This window comes from Acinonyx jubatus, chromosome A2 (genome assembly GCF_027475565.1).
Source record: "Acinonyx jubatus isolate Ajub_Pintada_27869175 chromosome A2, VMU_Ajub_asm_v1.0, whole genome shotgun sequence".
In the NCBI taxonomy this organism is placed as follows: domain Eukaryota; kingdom Metazoa; phylum Chordata; class Mammalia; order Carnivora; family Felidae; genus Acinonyx; species Acinonyx jubatus.
Window position 1 is genome coordinate 141,090,221 of NC_069383.1, and position 20,240 is coordinate 141,110,460.

At 41.4% G+C, this 20,240-nt stretch overlaps 1 protein-coding gene and 1 long non-coding RNA gene across 8 annotated transcripts in view; one reads left to right on the plus strand and one right to left on the minus strand.

The window, feature by feature from the left end:
- Positions 1-20,240, plus strand: part of ARHGEF3 (Rho guanine nucleotide exchange factor 3) — a 304,214-nt gene that overhangs the window by 152,317 nt on the left and 131,657 nt on the right. For all 7 annotated transcript variants that reach the window (XM_053219207.1, XM_053219206.1, XM_027039037.2 and 4 more), the window contains one exon: positions 8,913-8,975. In XM_053219207.1, coding sequence (XP_053075182.1) covers positions 8,913-8,975 — 63 coding nt within the window. The remainder of the gene's footprint in view (positions 1-8,912; positions 8,976-20,240) is intronic.
- On the minus strand, positions 5,666-7,445 carry LOC113593576 (uncharacterized). The gene is made up of 2 exons (XR_003413831.2): positions 7,317-7,445; positions 5,666-5,890 (listed from the first exon to the last, which is right to left on the minus strand). It is a non-coding gene; the product is annotated as an uncharacterized LOC113593576 (long non-coding RNA).

A 20,240-nucleotide genomic window follows, 5' to 3' on the forward strand; every position in this document is an offset into this window, starting at 1 on the left:
CTGGTTAATTCAATTTTGTGCTTCCTCTCACATCCTATTGTTGAAAATCTTTGTGAATAACACCTCCTTCTCCCAAGTTAAATTGATGCCCATAATGAAGTTTTTCTAGGATAATCTCTCTGGAAAATATACTCACCAGCTCTCTACCCTGAGTAGACCACGTTTCCTGTCTTCTTTCCTGTTCCTCTGGCCTTGAGTGTTTTTGGAGGGAAAAGTGGTCTATGCTTGAGGAATGACAGTGACTCTGGCTGCCAGTTGGTTAGCAGGGCTGGTGGTGGCACTGACATGCTGGCTGGCTCTCCCCTCCTCCCGTTTGTCCGGTTGGACATGATTTCCTTCCCGTGGGAGAGAAGGACCTTTCCTTGGCCAGGACGATTTCATCTCTGCTTCCAAACAGCCTAAAGGCCAGGTGTTCCATGGCCAAAATCAACAATCAGGGCTTTTCCTAGTTTTCCAAAGTCAGGTTAGTGGGTAGACTTTTATACATTTTAAGTATTTTCTCTATGGTTTGTTTCCTCTGGCACCTGCTCTCACTTGCTGTTACTGCTATAGTTGCTTCTGCTACTATTTCGCTGATAGTTGAGTAGCTACTGTGTGCCAGGCATTGTGCTAAGCCCTTTACCCACATTGATTTAGTTAACTCTCACGATAACTTTTGTATTCCCATTTTATAGATGAGGAAACTGAGGTTTGAATAGGTGAAATGATGTGCTTAAGGTTCTACAACAAATCCAAGTCATAACTTGGGTGTGAAGCCACCAAGTCTGACTTCAGTGCCAACTTAGCATTTTCAAATGCCATAGTTAATGGCATCTGTTTCAGGCCATAGTTAATGGCATCTGAAGATAAAATTACATTTCATGTTAGTTATGGTTTCTTCACTAGTAGCTCAGAGAACACCAGGATTTCCAGGTTTGCTACCCCATGAGCACATTGAAGAGTCTAGAAAACAGGATCAGGTTGCTGGATGTTGGAGAAGGGTGTTTTAAAAACAGGAGGAACTCCCAGGAGTGTATTAAAAATGGAGGAGGGGTCCCTCTCTCGCTCACGCCTGCAGCTTCAGACAGGAGCAAAACAGAATGTGGATCGTTCCCTGCCCAAACGTGAGTTTAGCAAGTCAAGCTCCAGCTAAGGGCAAGGACAAGAACACAAAATCCTTTTGCTAATCTCTTCCCAAAGAAGGCGCAGATGAAAGGGAGGCATTAAAGCCTCTGAAACCACCAAAGCTGTTTGCCAGCAAAGAGATAAATCAAAAAAGGTTTGAGATCTGGTTTGAATTTAATAATTACAAACGACTAATCGGGGGCCATTTGCTGTCAGGTTGGGAGCTGCACTCCTTCCATCAGTGTGTTTTTGCTGCTCTGCTCACTTGGTTATTAAATAGAAAAGCCCTGTGATTAAATAACAGGGCTGTTCCGACACTAATCAATTCAATCTCAGCCATTTAAAATGAAGTCAGGCCTTGCATTTGCCCTGTCTCTGTGAGTGGAGTAAGGACAACACACTGGAAACGTGACTGAAGGTATCTGGAGAGCGTCCACTTAGACCCCTGTGTGCCGTGGGTAGTTCCAGGATGGTCAGGCTGCATCCTAGCCAGGTTCCCCCCATCCTGTAGGATCCCCATCTCTGGTACCCACCCTGCCCACCTCACTATGTCAAATAACAACAGAACAGCGGCGACAACAGTGGTAATGGAAAGTGCCACAGTAACAAGAATAATGACTATTTTTTAATCTTTCGCTATTTGCCGGGCCCTGTTGTAAATATTTTATTTACTTTAATCTTCGAAATAACCCCATGATGGAGAAATCAAAGCTTATGGAAGTGTTTTATAGACACAGATCCCCACATCTAGAAACTGCCCCCGGCCCATTGTAGGTCCTCAGTGAATAATTGTTGAGCGAATGAAGGGATAAAGAAGTAAGTTTATCACACCAAATAGCAAATAGTGGAGCTGGATTTTGAACTCAGGTCTGTCTCATTTAAGCTCTTAATTTCCTTCAGGTATGTAAGGAAATACCTTGTGAGCCTTTTATATTGTTTTTAAAAGGCATTATTTTAAATGTGTTTAAATATATTTTATATTTTTAATATATTAATTCAAATAAGGTACATATTGGGTTTTTTTAATTTTTAATGTTTATTTTTGAGAGAGACAGAGTACAAGTGGGGGAGGGGGCAGAGAGAGAGAGAGAGAGAGAGAGAGGGTGGGGGGGGGGGAGTAACAGAATCTGAAGCAGGCTCCAGGCTCTGAGCTGTCAGCACAGAGCCTGATGTGGGGCTCAAACTCATGAACCATGAGATCATGACCTGAGCAGGAGTTGGATGCTTAACTGACTGAGCCACCCAGGCACCCCATATTGTTTTTAAACAATATAAAAAGAGAAATAGCATTGTAAGGCAGAAAGATCAGTGGTTTCAGAATTAGGCTGGCCTAGAGAGAAATCCCTCTCTAGTATTTACTAATTTTGTGACCTTGAGTGAGCATGAGTGTCCCTCACTGTAAAATGAACACAGCAATTCTTATTTAAACTGGGTTAAAGAGTAGCTTAAATGGAACAGTCCTTTAAATTGTGAGCACAGTGCTTGGCTCATAGCAGGTTCCCACTTTCAGCTTTCACTTCCTTCCGCTTGTGTATTAGAAAGCACCTGGAGGAGCGCCTGGGTGGCTCAGTCGGTTAAGCGTCCGACTTCGGCTCAGGTCATGATCTCACTGTCCGTGAGTTCGAGCCCCGCGTCGGGCTCTGTGCTGAAAGCTCAGAGCCTGGAGCCTGCTTCAGATTCTGTGTCTCCCTCTCTCTGACCTTCCCCCGTTCATGCTCTGTCTCTCTCTGTCTCAAAAATAAATAAACATTAGAAAGCACCTGGATTCTCCTTGGATTCTGAGATTCCAAACCTCAAAGATCTCAAGATTTGAGTCTAGAGAGAATGGGAGCTGAGCCCAATAAGGATAAGACATTAAGGCTTGGCCCAGTTCTTCTGAACATTGATGAGTCAGGGATAGGGTCAGTGCTCTCCATAGAGAGCCTTACCCAGGACACCAGAGAAAAACTAGTTGTTTATGGACCATTTACTCATGAGATTTAGTGGTCTACCTTGTTCTATTAGAAGGTAGCCACGCCTAAAGGAGAGAGCCATTGAGTGGCCTGGAGAACAAAGATGCTTCGTGAAAGTGGGTTGGAAGGAGCACAGGTGAACACTTATGGTTGAGATAGCAGGATGGTGTTACCAGTAGTGAGTCTCAAACAGAGTCCACTCAGATCCATCCAAACATACCCCTATCTCCATCAGACCTTATATCTGAATATATGAAGGGCTTTGCTCTGTTGCAAATTAACAAAGGGGCTTTGTGTTTGTTTGTTTCTTTTGATTCGAGAAACATGAGTTTTTCTAGCACCCAAGCACCTCTAGAAAGTATCTCATCAAATATGTAAACTGCAGGTCTAAGATAGTATATTCAGCCCCTTTGTTCTCATAAATTCCCCTCTGTAATTGCCTTTCCTGCCTGCCCTAGATAGGTGCCTAGGTGTTCAAAGGGTTCAAGTGCCCATTAAGTTCACTTATGATTTGGTTCAAGCTGGCTGTTCCCCTTCAGTTGAGGTATTCTTATACTTTGATTCCTTGCTCCTAAAGATTGAATCCCTGTGCCATTGCTGAGGGCAGTGCCTGGATAGATGCCCTGGTCATGGGAGTCCCTCACCCTTGAACAGATCTGATATTCCTTCTCATAGGGGGAGTGGAAGTCACCCATATCCCACTTAGACCAATGTTTGAACAGCCATGATTTAACATCTCTATGTATTTTAAGAAAAATAAATGCCTCCATTGGTAAGGGAAAAAAACCTTTCTTATTTGGAAAGCAAGAGTTGTAGCTTAAACTTGCAGGTTTTATGTCTCCAAGGAAATCTGAGGTTGAAGAATGTCAGCTTTCAGTGATCTTTGCTTTTGAGGTTTTGATTTAATTTTGGCAGCCAGGTGGTTAGCGGAAGGGAAGGGCGTCACCTCAAAAACACTGGCCTCCTTTATTCATTCTTTCGTTTAGTCACTCATTCAGAAATTATTCATTGACCTACTGCACAGAGCACTGGGGTTTAAAGTTATGTACGCAAATCAGCGCAAACTATAGCACCCAAGGCGCTCTGTTTTCATGGTTGAAAGGGAAGCAGACTCTGCATTCGCTTCAGTAAATTGAACAAGAATAACAGGGTGGGTCCATGGCTTCTCCAATTGGCTGATGAGAACATGCAGGGCCAAGTGTGTAAATGCAGACAGTTTGCTCAGTGTCCTTCCAGCCTAGGAACCTCCCCTCCCCCACAGGTAAGCTGCCCTTTGTTTCTGATGCACAGGGAAAGTAAAATGGTGGCTTGACTCAGCCCTAGCCTACCTAGTGGCAGGCAGTGATAGCTTCTAAAGCTATAAAGGACCACAAAATGTTATCTAGGTGTACTATCTTCAAGGCCAGGTCTTTAATAGAATAAGTTATAAAGGTGTTTCCTCCCCAACTCCTCATGTGCAACACTTCCTTACTCCATCTCTGTACGATGTGCCCTTCCAGACTCTGGGACAGGACAGTGTAGTGGAGAAACACATAGCCTGGAGCCTGATGAATCCAGGCTCTGCCTCTTGCTAATTATAGAACTTTGGGCAAATCCCTGCCCCTCTCTGAACCTCCATCTCCTCCTCTGTAAAATGGAGATAACACTTGTTCCTGCGCACCTCCTGGGATAGTCGTGAGAATCAAATCAGATCATGCATATGAAGATTTAGCTCTGTGATGGGAAGGTGGTGAGTATTAAATTGGCCAAAGCTAGTTATTGTCATTATCAATCATTCTGGTGAAGTTCAAAATGAGTGTAGTGTCCTGTCACACCCTTTGCTTTCTGAGATACACATTTGTCTGTGTCTCCAGGATTTAAATTTCCCATGAACTGTTCTTCAGATCGTTGACATGAGCTCAGCTCTCCAATAGTTTAGAAATTCCTGGGTGGAATTTAGAAGCTCCTAGGTTGCGGTATGCAACCCATGCATGGGGCTGTGTCACCTGCACACCTTTCATCGCGTGGGCCAATCAGGCTGGCTGGTCTGGTGGAATGGGTGCCCATTTGGTTCCCTCCACTCTCTCCCTCTGTGCCCCCGTTGGAGTTGGGTAATTGGTGAAGATAACAAGCTTCTCAAAGGGTGCAGGACTGAGGGCATCCGCAAAACAATCAAGTGCTATCGTAGGGTGTGGGGGCCATGCATCAGGTACTGCAGCAGGTTCTGGAACGTGACCTTGACAGACCAAGTCCTGCCTTCATGGGCTTATGGCTCATGAGAAGGTCAGCCAAAAACCAGAAAACAAAAGATTAAATTAAATGGGGGAAGGGAAGGAGGAAAAAAAATAGATACAAATAGGGAGGGAGGGAGGCAAACCACAAGAGACTATTAAATACAGAAAACAAATTAATGGTGGATGGGGAGGTGGGGGAGAGGGAAAATGGGTGATGGGCATTGAGGAGGGCACTTGTTGGAATGAGCAGTGGGTGTTGTATGGAAGCCAATTTGATAATAAATTGTATTCATAAAAAAATTAAAAAAGTAAATTATCATTCTAAACTGTGTCTCCCTTTCTAGTCTGTGTCAGCACTTCATCTGACTCATTCACAACGGAGATCACAATCTGTAATTATTTTGTTTTCTTTTTACTCCCAGTTAGTGAGCATGGAGCTTGCCTAGCTCATTCACTGCTGTATCCCCAGATCCGCCGCAGGGCTTTGCACATCAGAAGTGCTCAGTAAACACAAAACAAGTGAACAGATGGCTAAACGACACTTGTGAAGTTTTTGCTTCAGGCCCAGAACTTAACCATCAGGCTCCTTCCTGGTTGCTGGCAGTGGTCAGTCACCACCCCCTGTAATAGAAATTGAAAAGAAAATCCATTTTGATAACCCTTTAGCTTTCATTTTATAAACGTGTGGGTTTCTCAAGGAGATCAGTCTATCCCCGATTAAGTGGCCATGGCTTAATTAAAAAGGCTACTAGAGGACGTTTATCTTCTGGACTTGACACTTGGAGCACGTGAAGTGTCGGAGGGTAGGGGTGCTCTGGAGACTGAGTTCCAGCCCTGGGTAATTGTTGAGTTGGTCTGGAGAGAGCTATATGCCTCTGAGGGAAAAAACTCTTGGAGTGCCTGGGTGGCTCAGTTGGGTAAGCATCTGACTCTTGATTTTGGCTCAGGTCATGATCTCACGGTTTGTGGGTTCAATCCCTGAGTTGGGCTCTGCACTGATAGCACAGAGCCTGCTTGGGATTCTCTCTTTCCCTCTTTCTCTCTCCCCAGCCCTGGCTCATATGCACACTCTCTCTATTTCTCTCTCAAAAAAAAACATTAAAAAAAAAAACCCATCTTATTATCCCCTCTCCTTCACCAGGATGGGCTTCTTGAGATAACAGGCTACCATTAACATGTTGCATTGACAAAATTGTTGAGCTCTAGGACTGGAATTGTAGCACCATGAAATTCTATAACTTGACAATATTGGGTAGCAGCAGATGTCTGTGTGGCTTGCAGTTTGGGTAACACGTGACAGGAACTGCTATTTATTGTGTGCCTACTGTGTGTCAGGCCTCGTTCCTGCCTCCATATGCATATCATCTATGATCCTAGCAACAACCCTACCTGGTAGGCATTATTCACCTCATAGACAACATCCCAGAGCCTCTGCCCCTCATGGCATTTCCCAAGCGCCCAGGTATAACACTGTGGCCTCTCAACACAAGAGAAGCCAGACTCAGGAAGGGCACAGACTATCCTGGGTAGCAGCTGTCCCCTCTCTTACACCCCAGCACGTGTTACTGATTGATTGCAGCATTGTCCCATTTTGCTGTGCTGTGTACTGCTTCTCAATACAGCTCCAGGCAGAGGCTACCAGACGTTCCAGGTAGCAAATGAGTTGTAACCTATTTGCCAAGCATGCTTTCAGTGATATGTGTGAAGGGTTTTGCCCCAGAAATTAGAATCCTGGATTCAGAGTGTTACACCCTAGCCACATTACTTTGAACAAATTGTTAATCTCCCCTGACTTCAGTTTACTTATCCTAGAATGGAAATTATCCTTTGCTGTACTTGCCTCAAAAAGTCACCTTGTAAATATTAAGCAGTGAATTGGCTTCACTGACACCACAGTGCTGCTTTTAATTGTAACTAGATGATGAATCATAAGGGTCAGGTCCCTATACCAACATGAAGCATTCTCAAAATGGCACGTGGCTCTCCCCGTTTTTTCAGGGCTCCCCTCAAAGCCCCTGAATAGAGTATCTGACCCCCTAAAAATCACCTGGTGAGTTTGTTAATGCAGATTCTTGAGCACCATCCCAGATGGCTGATTTGGTATCCTGGTTCCTGGCATTCATCTCTAAATCATTCCACTGCTCAGATGGAATAATATATAAGATCTAGAACTCCATTTCTCTGGATAGAACTATGTGCACCTGTGGGGTTCTAAAGATCTAGGCGGCTGGCTATGGAACAAGAGGCCCTAGTCCCCTCCCAATATCTTTGGCCTATGCAAACACCTTCTTCTCTGAGAAGATCTCTCCAACCCCCACCGACACTAATTACTCCTCACTGTGCTTGCAGAGTCTTCTAAGCCATGTTTTGAGCACCCACTGTGTACCAGGCACTCTGCTAAGCTCTAAAATGCGTTACCATATTTACTCCTCTCCCTTTGAGAGTAGAAGCTAATATCATCACTCCCACCTTAAGAGTTGAGAAGGGGTAACTCAGAAAAGTGAAGTGACCTTCCTAGGATGTTTGGATTTTTCTACATTCTAGTTAATTCCTTCAGGGTCTCTCCCTCCTGAAAGAATGTGAGTTAAGGAACTCACTCTCTGCTGCTGCTGGTCTTTGCAGTCCCAGAAGCAAAAGCAGGGCCAGGCTCATGATAGATGTTCAACACATCTTCCTTGAATTGATTTGAAGAAATACTAGGACAATTGTAGTAAGACAGACAAGGACGGCTCTGGTTGCTTTCCACTTGCTGTCTTTCCTGCTCAGGGTATGATAGAGGAGGAGGAAGAGGTGGGCTTCTTTAGGGACTGAAGACTAACATGTCTCTGGATTCCATGGGAACTTCATGCCAGTGATTCTGGTCCTTTGGTAAGTTTCTGCCAAGTTATGATCAGGAGACTTAAAAAGTCACACCATAGGGACTCAAGTGATACTTGCCCGGTTGGTTGAGCTGGAATGCAGAAGTGAGGTGAATGTATCCCTGATGAGCTCTATTATGGTTTGTAGATGGAGTTTCTTTTCTTTTTATAAAGAAGAAAATATATTTTCTACATCTAACCTGGGAGATGGTCATAAGTTCATTTCAAATACAGTTTTCTTCAGTTCCAGTAATGATTTTTCTTGGTGTTGATGGCTATAAAACAGGAAAATTGGAGATGATGTCTAAGATTTGTTCCAGCATTCTGGTTCTGTGATTATATCAGGATCCTGGACGAAGTTTGGAACTTTAAATTTAAATTACCCAAGTACAAAGCACCTCTAGAACTGAAATATCTTCAAGTGAATTAGATTTCCTTTCCGGTCTAGCGTCTTCTTCCAAGTTAGTCAGAATCTGAACTTTGTATCTAAATATCTAAGCCTTAATATATAAAGACATTTAGGAAAAAAGGAAATACAAAAAAAAAAATGTAGCAGCAGGAATCAGAATAATGTAAACCAATTACCTTAGAGTTTGAAGCTTCTCCATGATTTCTTAAGCTTTCTTAGAATTGTTCATTTACATAGGTTGGTTAAAGGTTTTCGGGAAACACGGTAGAAATGGCAAGGGTTGCATATGCCATTCGATTGATTGCTTTTTTTCTTCCCTTAATCAAAGCCATAATCCCTGTTTGCATTTGAACCTTGTCTATCGTTTGTTTTGCAGCGAAAACGCAAGCAGAGCACCCAAGATGAGGATGCCGTTAGCCTTTGCAGTCTCGACATAAGCGTAAGTACAGCACTTCCTGTTTCCTCTACCGTGAGAACACGTCTCAGCTCTGAATCTGTTTGTCAACATGCTGTGTGCCATAAGTGGGCTTCCAGGATCCGACAATGGAAGTTGTGAACTGGGGAAAACTCTTTTTGACATTTCACTTGACTGGAGAAAGCTGCGTGGCCGACTTAAGCTCCCAAGCCAAGCTGTTTATTGCTCATGTTTTGTTTTTGTTTTTGTTTTTCTCATGAAATGAAGTATGAAATCAGTGCATCTGAGTAGAGTCTAGATAAATGCCACTGTGCTGTTTCAGAGGCTGGTTCCAGAAGATGGTCAGATGTTTGTCTCCCTTACAGGGAAGTTAGTGAGTTGGTCAGGCAGCTGGTGCCCAAAGGCTGGGAGAAGTCTCCAGCAGCTGGCAGAGTGAGTGACTTTGGATTTAACAGATCTTCATTTGACTCCAGATTCTACACTTACCATTTATGTGACACCTTTCCTTGCCTCTGTTTTCTCATCTGGAAAATAGGGATGAAAAGACGTCACCTAACAGGATTGTTGTGAGGATCAAATAAAACAACAAAAGTGAGACTACCAAGCACACTGCCTGGGACATACTAGGCACCCACCAAATGTGAGCCTTCTGTTTTTCTTTAAAAGCAGAAGTTTGCAAAAGATATTTAATGACATGTTAGTCAAGTGCTGGTGATGAGAGAGGCAAAGAACTTTCTTGAATTTTTCAGGCTGTGTCCTCGGTGCTTAATTTCAGCAGCTTTCTTTGTATGGCTTCTTTGTCTCCCCAGTGACACAACTGGGAAGCCAACATGGGCCTCCAATGCACTTATTATCAAAGGGCTGGGGGTGGATATTCAGGCCCTCCTGGGATCCGTGTGTCCATCCATCATCTGTACTTCCTTGGAGTCTGGTCATTGTGCATGGTGGATCCATCCAGCTTTGGGCCCTGGTCTTCTCCTCTGTGGAAACCACAGAAGCCATTGTTATGAGATGAGAAGGCTTCTGTGCTAATAATTAAGAACTGGGTCATGATCCTGGCTCTGCCTATAACTAGCAGTGCAACCTTGGGCAAGTTGAATCTCCTCTCTGGGCCTCAGTTTCCCCATTTGTTAAAAAAAAGTTTGAGATCAAGTCCTCTGAAACCATTGTGAATATTTGGAACTTTGTTGAACATGGATTATTGGGTTCTCGTATGACAGCATTTAGTTAAATGTTCTTCCAGTATAAACAATGCTCTTCCAGTTATTTTTAAATGTTTTTATTTATTTATTTTCAGAGAGACAGAGAGAGGGCACAAGCAGGGGAGGGGCAGAGAGAGAATCCCAAGCAAGCTCTGAACTGACAGCACAGAGCCCGACTTGGGGCTTGATCTCATGAACCGTGAGATCATGACCTGAGCCGAAATCCAGAGTCTGTCCTTAACTGACTGAGCCATCCAGTCACCTCTAATTATTGCAGAGTTTTCTGTGATGCAAATAGCCATGATGGAATGATCCTGAGCTGGTGTCTAATTAATGTACTTGGACATCTTTATTTCACCATATGGTGTTTGTTCCAGTCTTTAGACCATCAGATTAATGGAGTTGGACCAGTTTACTAGGATACCATGGTAACAGGACAAAAAGATGATGTTCTTCTGGGTTTTACTTTACTCACTGAATGTTTTATTATTGACAGGTGAAGTCAATGAAACTCTTAGTAGCAGTAAGGTTTTTGTTGTTTGAATGTTTTTAATTTTGTGGGAATTATTAGAATCATTGACTTTTAGAATTGAAAGAACCTTAGCCACCATCTAGTTCTGTCCTCTCACTTTGAAAATGAACAGTAGAAGCCCAGGGAGATGTAGTGATTTAGGTAAGACTTTAGTCGTTTCTACAATTATACCTCATCATACATATTTCTTCAACTACATTATACTATATTTCTTTTTCAGGAAAACAGGTCTCTAGAAGTTTTTAAATTAAAAAACCACTAAACTCTCTTATATGAAAAGATTATTTATGAGTTGTGATTTGGTTTTTGTCTTGATTGGCATCAATGACCTTGTCTTCTCATGAAGGTCACTTAAGTCTCATATAATGAATGATCCAACCTCGTTTCTCTTGGTGCGGCTACAAAAGACATTTCTCTCCACACCCCCCCTCTTTTAATCATCTCATAACATGTTTTGTTATAATAAAGAGACTTTTATAGAAATCTAGCTTTATGCTTAGGGATATGCTATGGCCAAATTCCTTTCTAATTTGCCGTCATTTTTTCCTGAATCTTGGCAGACAGATTCTAGAACCTGGGACAAGTTTCCTACAGATATTATCACATAGTATTATAATAAATGTAAAAGTTAGAAAGACCCTACAAATCTCCTAGACTCTTAGAAGCTGTTAGAAGGCATGAAAACTGGTGTGTTCTAGGTTTACTGACAATCCCAGTCATATGGAAATGATAAGATGTGTGACAGATCAAGATGAGGCCTTGGGAGAAGTCGTACTGATTTTCCATGCCTTCTACCTAATAGCCATTCAGCAGACATATTTTGAACTGAATAAGTAGGAGGTGCAGTCACTCACATTATTTTCCATAAAAGGCAATAATGTCTAAATACATAGATGAGTCCAATAAATTAAGTGTTCTAATAAATAAATGGCCTTTGCAGGTCACTCGAAGAGGCTTTAAAATGGCAATAGCTCAGTAACTGCAGTCCCTTAACTAACCAGCAGCATTACTGAAGAGTGGCTTGAAACTGTTTCTATGTGTAGTGGAAAGTATCTAAAAAGAAGGTGGGTTCTGATGGATGACTCATATGAGAGGATGTGAGGGTTTGGGAAAATAATACTAGTAACTCTCAATTTTGATTCCATTTAATAAGTGGAAAGATAGTCATCAGATGTGTAGTTTCAATAAGAAGTTACTAGATGAGGGGATGGGGTCCTTTGGGGATCATGGTCAAATTTCCATTGCGTTGCAGCTCAATGCTGCATATACATTGAGCTCTTGGTTTTTACTTATTGTTTGATTGGTTTTTAAAAGCAAAAAAAAAAAAAAAAACCAGTGAACCCTAATGTGTGTGTAGAATTTAACATACATACCCCTTTTATTTTATTTTATTTTATTTTAAATTTTTTAAACGTTTATTTATTTTTGAGACAGAGAGAGACAGAGCATGAACAGGGGAGGAGCAGAGAGAGAGGGAGACACAGAATCTGAAACAGGCTCCAGGCTCTGAGCTGTCAGCACAGAGCCTGACGTGGGGCTCGAACTCACGGACCGTGAGATCATGACCTGAGCCAAAGTCGGACGCCCAACAGACCAAGCCACCAGGCGCCCCTACATACCCCTTTTAAAGAACTATATCTGTGGCATAGAGTAGGCAGATATTAACACAGAGGAAACCTTCCCCCTTTGATTAAAAAGTATGTATAGGGCCCCTCAGGGTGTCTGAGTAATGATAACCCCAAACATTCCCACTGACATCTTGCTTTAGTTTAAAGCCTCAGATGGCAATTCTGATAGGTGACTGGAAAGGAGTTTTTCCTCCTAACCTCCTATTGAACTTGTGCTTACAGACCAAATAGGAGTGTATAAGCTAAGAAAAAAGCTTATTTTTTCAGACAAGAATCTTCCATTATTTGGGGGATCATGGACTCTTTTGGGAATCTGGACTCAAGAAAATTTTACAAGATTGACCTGTGATTTCATGGGCCCAGTGGAGCTCAGCCAAGACCCCATTTAAGAGTTCCTCTTAAAAAGGGAATTGGAAGGGTCTTAAGGTATGGTGATGTATCTCCAAAGAATTATTCTCCCACCCTCCACCCCCAGCACTTGGTGGAAAATGAATTGTGATGGAATGCCTATGCTAGTTGACGCTATAATTGTTCTCTAATTTTTCCCACCGCTTTATCCGAGCCAGTGGCTGAGCCCCCAGCTTCCTGGCAGGATGGAACACAAACTATTCCAGAAAAAAAAGGAAAAAAAAAAAAAAAGGCAACCTATGCTTTTGAGAACAAACTGCAGAGTGGAGAGTGCTCCTAGCAGCCGCCTACAAATCTCCTCTCACGTCAGAGGATACGAGTGGGATGGTTTCAGGGACATTGCTTCCCCCACAGCACTTTTCTGGTTTAACTTCTAACGGGAGAGAGATGCCTGAGTGAAGAGCCAGTGTTCATGATGCCCTAGGAGAGGCCCTTGGTGGAAGAACCAGGTGAGCCCCTGATGGAGGGCACCGCCTAGCACCAAGCATCCTTTCTCAAAAAATAAATGAGTTCTGGGGCAGGCATGAAAATAGTTTCCAGTGATAAAAACAATGTAAAAGATGAAAAGGAATGAATACATGTTCTTTGTAGAAAATTTGGACAATGTGAATAAGACAAGTCATTAATAATCCCACCTCAAGGCAATAGCTACATTTTGATGCATTATCTTCTCGGCATTTTATGCACACACTTTAAAACGTTTCATTATGAATAGTGCAGACATACAAAATGGCATCAAAGATAATATAAAATGTAACCACCAATGCAACTGAGGAAATAGGCCCTTAACAAAAAAGCGGAAGGTCCTTGCAAACCCCTTGCTCTGCTGATGTTTAATGTTTATTGTTGCCTTGCCTGTCTATAAACTTGCTACAATATGTGTATCCCTAAGTAGCATATATATTTAAGTTTATATAAGCACAAATTTTAAAAATTGGGATCATAACACATATTAATTTATTCCTGAAGTTTTCATTTACTACATTGAGATCATGTCACCACATCCTATAATGTTCCTTAAGAACATTATTTAAAAAAAAAAAATGTTTTTTTAACGTTTATTTTTGAGACAGAGAGAGAGCATGAACAGGGGAGGGCCAGAGAGAGAGGGAGACACAGAATCCGAAACAGGCTCCAGGCTCTGAGCTGGCAGCACAGAGCCCGACGCGGGGCTCAAACCCACGGACCGTGAGATCATGACCTGAGCCGAAGTCGGACGCTTAACCGACCAAGCCACCCAGGCGCCCCAAGAACATTATTTTTAATAACTATATAGTACTTTGTTAGATGAATGCACCAGTTGTTTTTAACCAATCCTTTATTGGATATTTAGGTAAATTATAATTTTTTACTATTATAAATAACATTGACAGGCATTTAAGAGTATCTGTGTAATCTTTTATCAGTAGGATAAAATGGATAAAATACGAAATTCCTAGCTAAAAGAGTATAAATATTTTTAAACCCATGAGCAGGTTTGTACCCCTTCTAGCACTGAGAGGTAGAAATGCAGTTCAGGGCAGTTGACTCTCATTCAGAAACTCAGAACAGGGATTGTTCTCATGTTTCTCTGGCCCATTTCTTTCAACTGTATTGCTGGTCTCTTGCTAAGTATGTGACTTTATATGGGGCATTTGCTTATACCTCGTCTTTGGGAAGAGTCCCTCCTGCTGCCCCTGGCAAGGCCCAGGCCCTTCTTGTGACTGGCAGGGATGGGACCAGTACAGGTAGAGCTAGTATTGGGGGGCATCCTTTCCCTGCTGAAGGGGCTTCCCCATGGGAGCAGGTGGCTGAACCATGAGTGGGGGTGGGATAAGATCCACTGAATCCACACAACCACCCTGTCACCATAGGTGTTATCATACCCTTTTGAAGATGAGGAAACTGAGTCTCAGAGAGATAAACAATTTGCTCAAAGTCCTAGCTTATTGTAGATTCAAGCCCAGGATGGCCGGATTCCACAGCTTCCCCACAAGGCCTCCAGGCCAGGAAGAAGGTGAAATCATTAGGCTCCATGGCTTCTGGTAGTAGATGATGTACAGGACATTCAGCTCCTCTTATTGGCAAACCTTGGAGGTTTATGACATTTTTGTTACCTGTGCTTTCTGATTATTTACCCTGTTATATGGATATAGAAGGGGGAAAGAACTTTCCTGCCTCAAGTAACCTAAATGATGTTTCATTGCTAGGATATGTTAAAGCAAATGTTGAATAGCAGCAGGGATTACTTTATCTCTGCTCAGCACAGTCCAGATAATTTAAAAAGATACCATTTCTGTGGTTTTGTTTCTCTTGGTCTGTTCTGGAACTTGCTAACTGGGGAGAGTGATTAGCCTTGCCCTGGCCAGCATGGGGCCTTGATGAATAATGGGAGCGTGTAATAAGGCTTTGACCACCCAGGAGACCAAGCCTGGTCTTCACTGGCACGTGCTTATATTTAACCTGTTGGCATTTTTTCTGTTTTGGATTTATGATCTGCTGTTGCTGCCTGTGAAATTTCTTGGGCCTAACATAATGGAGATCCTATGTTGTGTTCAAGGTGGTTCTGATGCTGCCATGTCTAATGGCAAATTTGCTCCTTATTGACACTGGACACATTCCATCTAGCCTTTGGCCAAATTGACTAGGTGGTGGGTTGTAATCATCAGTGTGATCTTTACTCTTTGACCTCCCTCTTGAAACGCACCGTGATGATGAAATTCTAAGGAGCTTCAGGAGACACCTTCAGAAGGTAATGATGTAACCAAGTGTCAGTCATCATTTACCACTGCCTTCAAAGTGACACTGATGGGGCCCGTGTTAGATGAGACTTCTCATGCTCTGAGAATACCTATTTGTTTGAATTTGTCATCAGAATCACACACTTTGGGAGCTTAGAGACTGAACACTGCTCTATACTTCAGTTTCCTCACATGGAAACTGAAATCAAAACAGTGCCCTTAGGGTAGTAAGGATTGAAAGGAGTTAGTTCGTGTAAAGCACTTAAGACCTAGCCCATAGTAAGTACAAAAATACTAGCTATTATTCTGTTGATTTCATAATATAAAACTGACTTTATGGTTAAATTTAAGGTTAAATTACGGTTATTTTTTTTGTTGGGACAAGCATTCCATAAACCAAACTGATCATGATTTTTTTTTAAATACCAGTATATGAAGAGTCATATACAAGGAGTTTTATTTCAGAATTTTAAAAATAATAGCCCAAAGCTGGAAACAGCATGAATACCCAAATTCTATAGAGACTTGTACATATATTATAAAATATAAATGTAAAACACAATGACAGAGCACACAAAATGTAAATTTGTATATTTGTCTCTGTAGAGGAATAAACATCGAAGAATATGCACTGCGTTGTGGGTAGTGGTTATTTGGGAGATTGGAATTATGTGAAGAAGAGATTGAATTCTAGGGTTCTTAACCTTTGACATCTTGTGAAACCTGTGAATACCCCTTCCCCACAGAAGACCATCGATGTGGGCCTAAAATCAAATATGTAAGATTACAACAAAATCCAGTTATGTTGAAATACAGTTAGCAAAATATTTAAATTATAAATTGGTGGTAAGAATTACACATAAGCTTCTTAAAGCTTTAAGGAACAAGATCTGGCAGACAAGTCTAATAACTAATACACCTTCTATGAGATGATAAGAGTAAGTGGTATTTTGAAATACCTACACCAACCACTTTGTAGTTTGAAAATACAGTGATTTCTATGATGACAGTGTCACAGGTCTGCTAATGCTTCTGTGATCTGCGGTCTTCATTCAAACTGGAAGAAAATGTTAAATTCCAGTTGTTAATGAGACTAACGATGTATTTTTTTCCATCCAAGTTCACAGATGTCCTAACTTTTATCCATGCACTCCCTGGGGGTCTGAGGATTCTAAATTAGGAGTCCTTGGTTAAGATGCTCCATCGGTTATGATAGCCTTTTACATTTTATTACCTTTGTAATTCAAATGACTGAAATAAAAAATATAACTAATTTTGACATGTCGGTATGTGAAATTATTAGTGTTTTACAGAAGAGAGTGTAAAATGTTGTATAAAAGTAAGGGGCTGGGGGTTGCCTGGATGGCTCAGTCAGTTAAGTGTCCATCTCAATCTCAGCTCAGGTCTTGATCTCAGGGTCATAGGTTTGAGCCCCATATTGGGCTCCGTGCTGGGCATGGAGCCTACTTTTAAAAAATAATTAAAAAAAAAATAAGGGGCTGGGATAATGATGGTAATGTTTTTAGGAAAACCTTTCAATAACCATTAAATCAATTTTCAACACTTGGATTTAGATTTTTCTCTGATATCACCTTAGCTTTTTGAAATAGGTTAATTGAGTCACCCTAATATTTTAGTACATCTTTGCTGTTTCTTTTATTAGAAAAAAATAATTTTAGGGTATAAAAAATGTTTTTATTTGTTAGAAATGAATTCTGAAGTATTTAGGGATAGAACGTCATGATATCTCTAATTTACTTTGGACCTCTTTAGCATAAAATATAAAGTGAATATTTAAATTTTTTTCACATTTATTTTTGAGATACAGAGAGAGACAGAGCGTGAGCAGGGGAGGGGCAGAGAGAGAGGGAGTCATAGGATCAGAAGCTGGCTCCAGGCTCCAAGCCTGATGTGGGTCACGAACCCATGAACTGTGAGATCATGACCTGAGCCAAAGTCGGACACCTAACCGACTGAGCTACCCAGGCACCCCTATAAAGTGAATATTTTAAAGAAAAAAAAACAATTTTGTTTTTATTACGCAAGTAACACTGCACACATTTTCATCATTAAAAAAAAAAAAAATCAGGGGCACCTGGGTGGCTCAGTTGGTTAAGCGTCTGACTCTTTGTTTCGGCTCAGGTCATGATCACGTGGTTCGTGCGATCAAGCTCCATGTCAGGCTCTGCATTGACAGCACAGAGCCTGCTTGGGATTCTCTTTCTCCCTCTCTCTCTGCCCCTCCCCCGCTCACACATGCACATGCTGTCTTTCTCAAAATACATAAATAAACTCAAAAAAAAAAACCCACAAACAACAGCAATAGAGCTAACAGCCCCTTGGCCATGCACCGAGTCCACGTATCTCCCCAGGTATAATCCTGGCTATCAGTTTAGTCTCCTTCCAGGTATTTAGACCTAGTTAGACATATAGGTATAAAAATTAGCTTGTGGTGGATTTTTGCAGATATAAGTGTTGTCATTTTTTATTTTACTTTGCAACTTGCTTTTTTTTTCCCTTTTAAATAGTCTTTATTGGGGCACCTGGGTGGCTCAGTTGGTTAAGCGTCCGACTTTGGCTTAGGTCATGATCTTGCAGTCCATGAGTTCGAGCCCTGCGTCAGGCTCTGTGCTGACAGCTCAGAGCCTGGAGCCTGCTTCAGATTCTGTGTCCCCCTCTCCCTCTGCCCCTCCCCTGCTCATGCTCTGTCTCTCTCTGTCAAAAATAAAATAAACATTTAAAAAAATAGTCTTTATTATTTAGAACAGTTTTAGATTCACAGCAAAATTGAGGAGAGGGTACAGAGAGCTTCTCTATACCCGGTGACCCTACACATGCAAAGCCCCCTCCTCCATTATCATCAACATCTTCCACCAGAGTGGTACCTTTGTTGTAATCAATGAACCTACATTGACACACAATTATTACCTGAAGTCCGTAGTTTACATTAGACTTCTCTCAATGTTGTATATTCTGTAGCTTTTGACAAATGTATAATGACAAATATCCACCGTTTTGGTACCTTACAAAATAGTTTCACTGGGGCACCTGGGTGGCTCATCAGTTGAGCATCCGACTTCGACTCAGGTCATAATCTCACCATTCATCAGTTCAAGCCCCACATTGGGCTCTGTGCTGACAGCTCAGAGCTGGAGCCTGCTTCGGATTCTGTGTCTCCCCCTCTCTCTGCCCCTCCCTGATCACGCTCACTCTCTCTCTCTCTTTCTTGAGAACAGATAAACTTAAAAATTAAAATTAAAATTAAAAAAATAGTTTCACTGCCCTGAAAATCCTCTGTGCTCAGCCTATTCATCCCTCTCTCCCCCAACCCCTAGCAACCACTGGTCTTTTTTGCTGTCTCCACAGTTTTGCCTTTTCCAGAATGTCATACAGTATGTAGCCTTTTTAGACCGGCTTCTTTCACTTAGTAATATGAATTTAAGCTTCCTCCATGTCTTTTTTGTGGCTTGAGAACTCACTTCTTTTTTATCACTGGAATTATATCTCATTGTATGGATGTACCACAGTTTATTTATTCATTAAGCAAGTGAAGGATATGTCTTATTATTTTAACTTCTGCTTGTTAATGCATAAAACAAATAGGTCATAGTTTACTTTAATATGATTCTCCATTGAGGGGCACTTTTGATGTCCAATATTTTCCACTTACAAAGACCATGTCATACTCCAGATCAAGCAGTAAGGTAAATGCAAAAAAGTTCCTGTGGATCCTTGCTATTTTAATGGTAGTATGAATAATATTAAATTACTACTTTTGTGGTTTGGATTCTTGTGCTATTTTGTTCTGCTTCCATTCATGGACACCAAAGAAAAGCAAACAAATAAAAACCACACTGTCACCAAATGCAGATTTGAATAGGCTATGAGAAATGGTGGAGGAAAGTTGTTTTGTCTCCATCGTGTGTGTCATTTAAGCAAAACTATATGCAACTTAAAAAAAATCTTTTTTAATGTTTATTTATTTTTGAAAGAGAGAGAGTGATAGATAGAGCATGAGCGGGGGAGGGGCAGAGAGAGAGGGAGACACAGAATCTGAAGCAGGCTCCAGGCTCTGAGCTGTCAGCACAGAACCCCATGTGGGGCTCAAACTCACGAACCATGAGATCATGACCTGAGCCAAAGTCGGATGCTTAACTGACTGAGCCACACAGGCACCCCAGCTTTTAAACTTACATATACAGAAACATATTCCTTTTGCATCATACATGGTTAAAAGGAAGGAAGGAAGGAAGGAAAGAAGGAAAGAAAGAAGGATGGAAGGAAGGAAGGAAAGAAGAAGAAACTGTAGTTGTGAATTCAAAGAGTAAATTTGATACATTGGCAAAGTTTACATCTCAACTGCCTTTAAATTTTTGCAATTTATCAGTAACTCTATTTTGACTGAGATTATTTGCGGTAAGAAGTCGCTAGAAAATAATTGTTCATAAATACTTTTGCGTATGATTTTTTCCCTAAAATGTAGCTGAGGTCTGTCCACCTAAAAATTATGTAAATAATCTTGGTTAGGAAGTTCCATCCAGGCTTCCGTTCCCAGCTAATTGAGTTTTTCCCCAAATGGCTTACATAATTGCATCAAGTTTCCTCTTTGATCTGGTTATATATTCCAGGTTTTAATAGCAGAAGCTGTTTTTCTTTCTTCTTATTTTCTCAGTTGTTTCTGATGTTCCTTCTCTGTGAAGAAAAGGTGATATATTGACTTTTTCCCTTGACATTTACTGTGCATAAAATTTTTACATCACCTGATTGATACTTACATTCTTGTGTAACTTCTGAAAAAT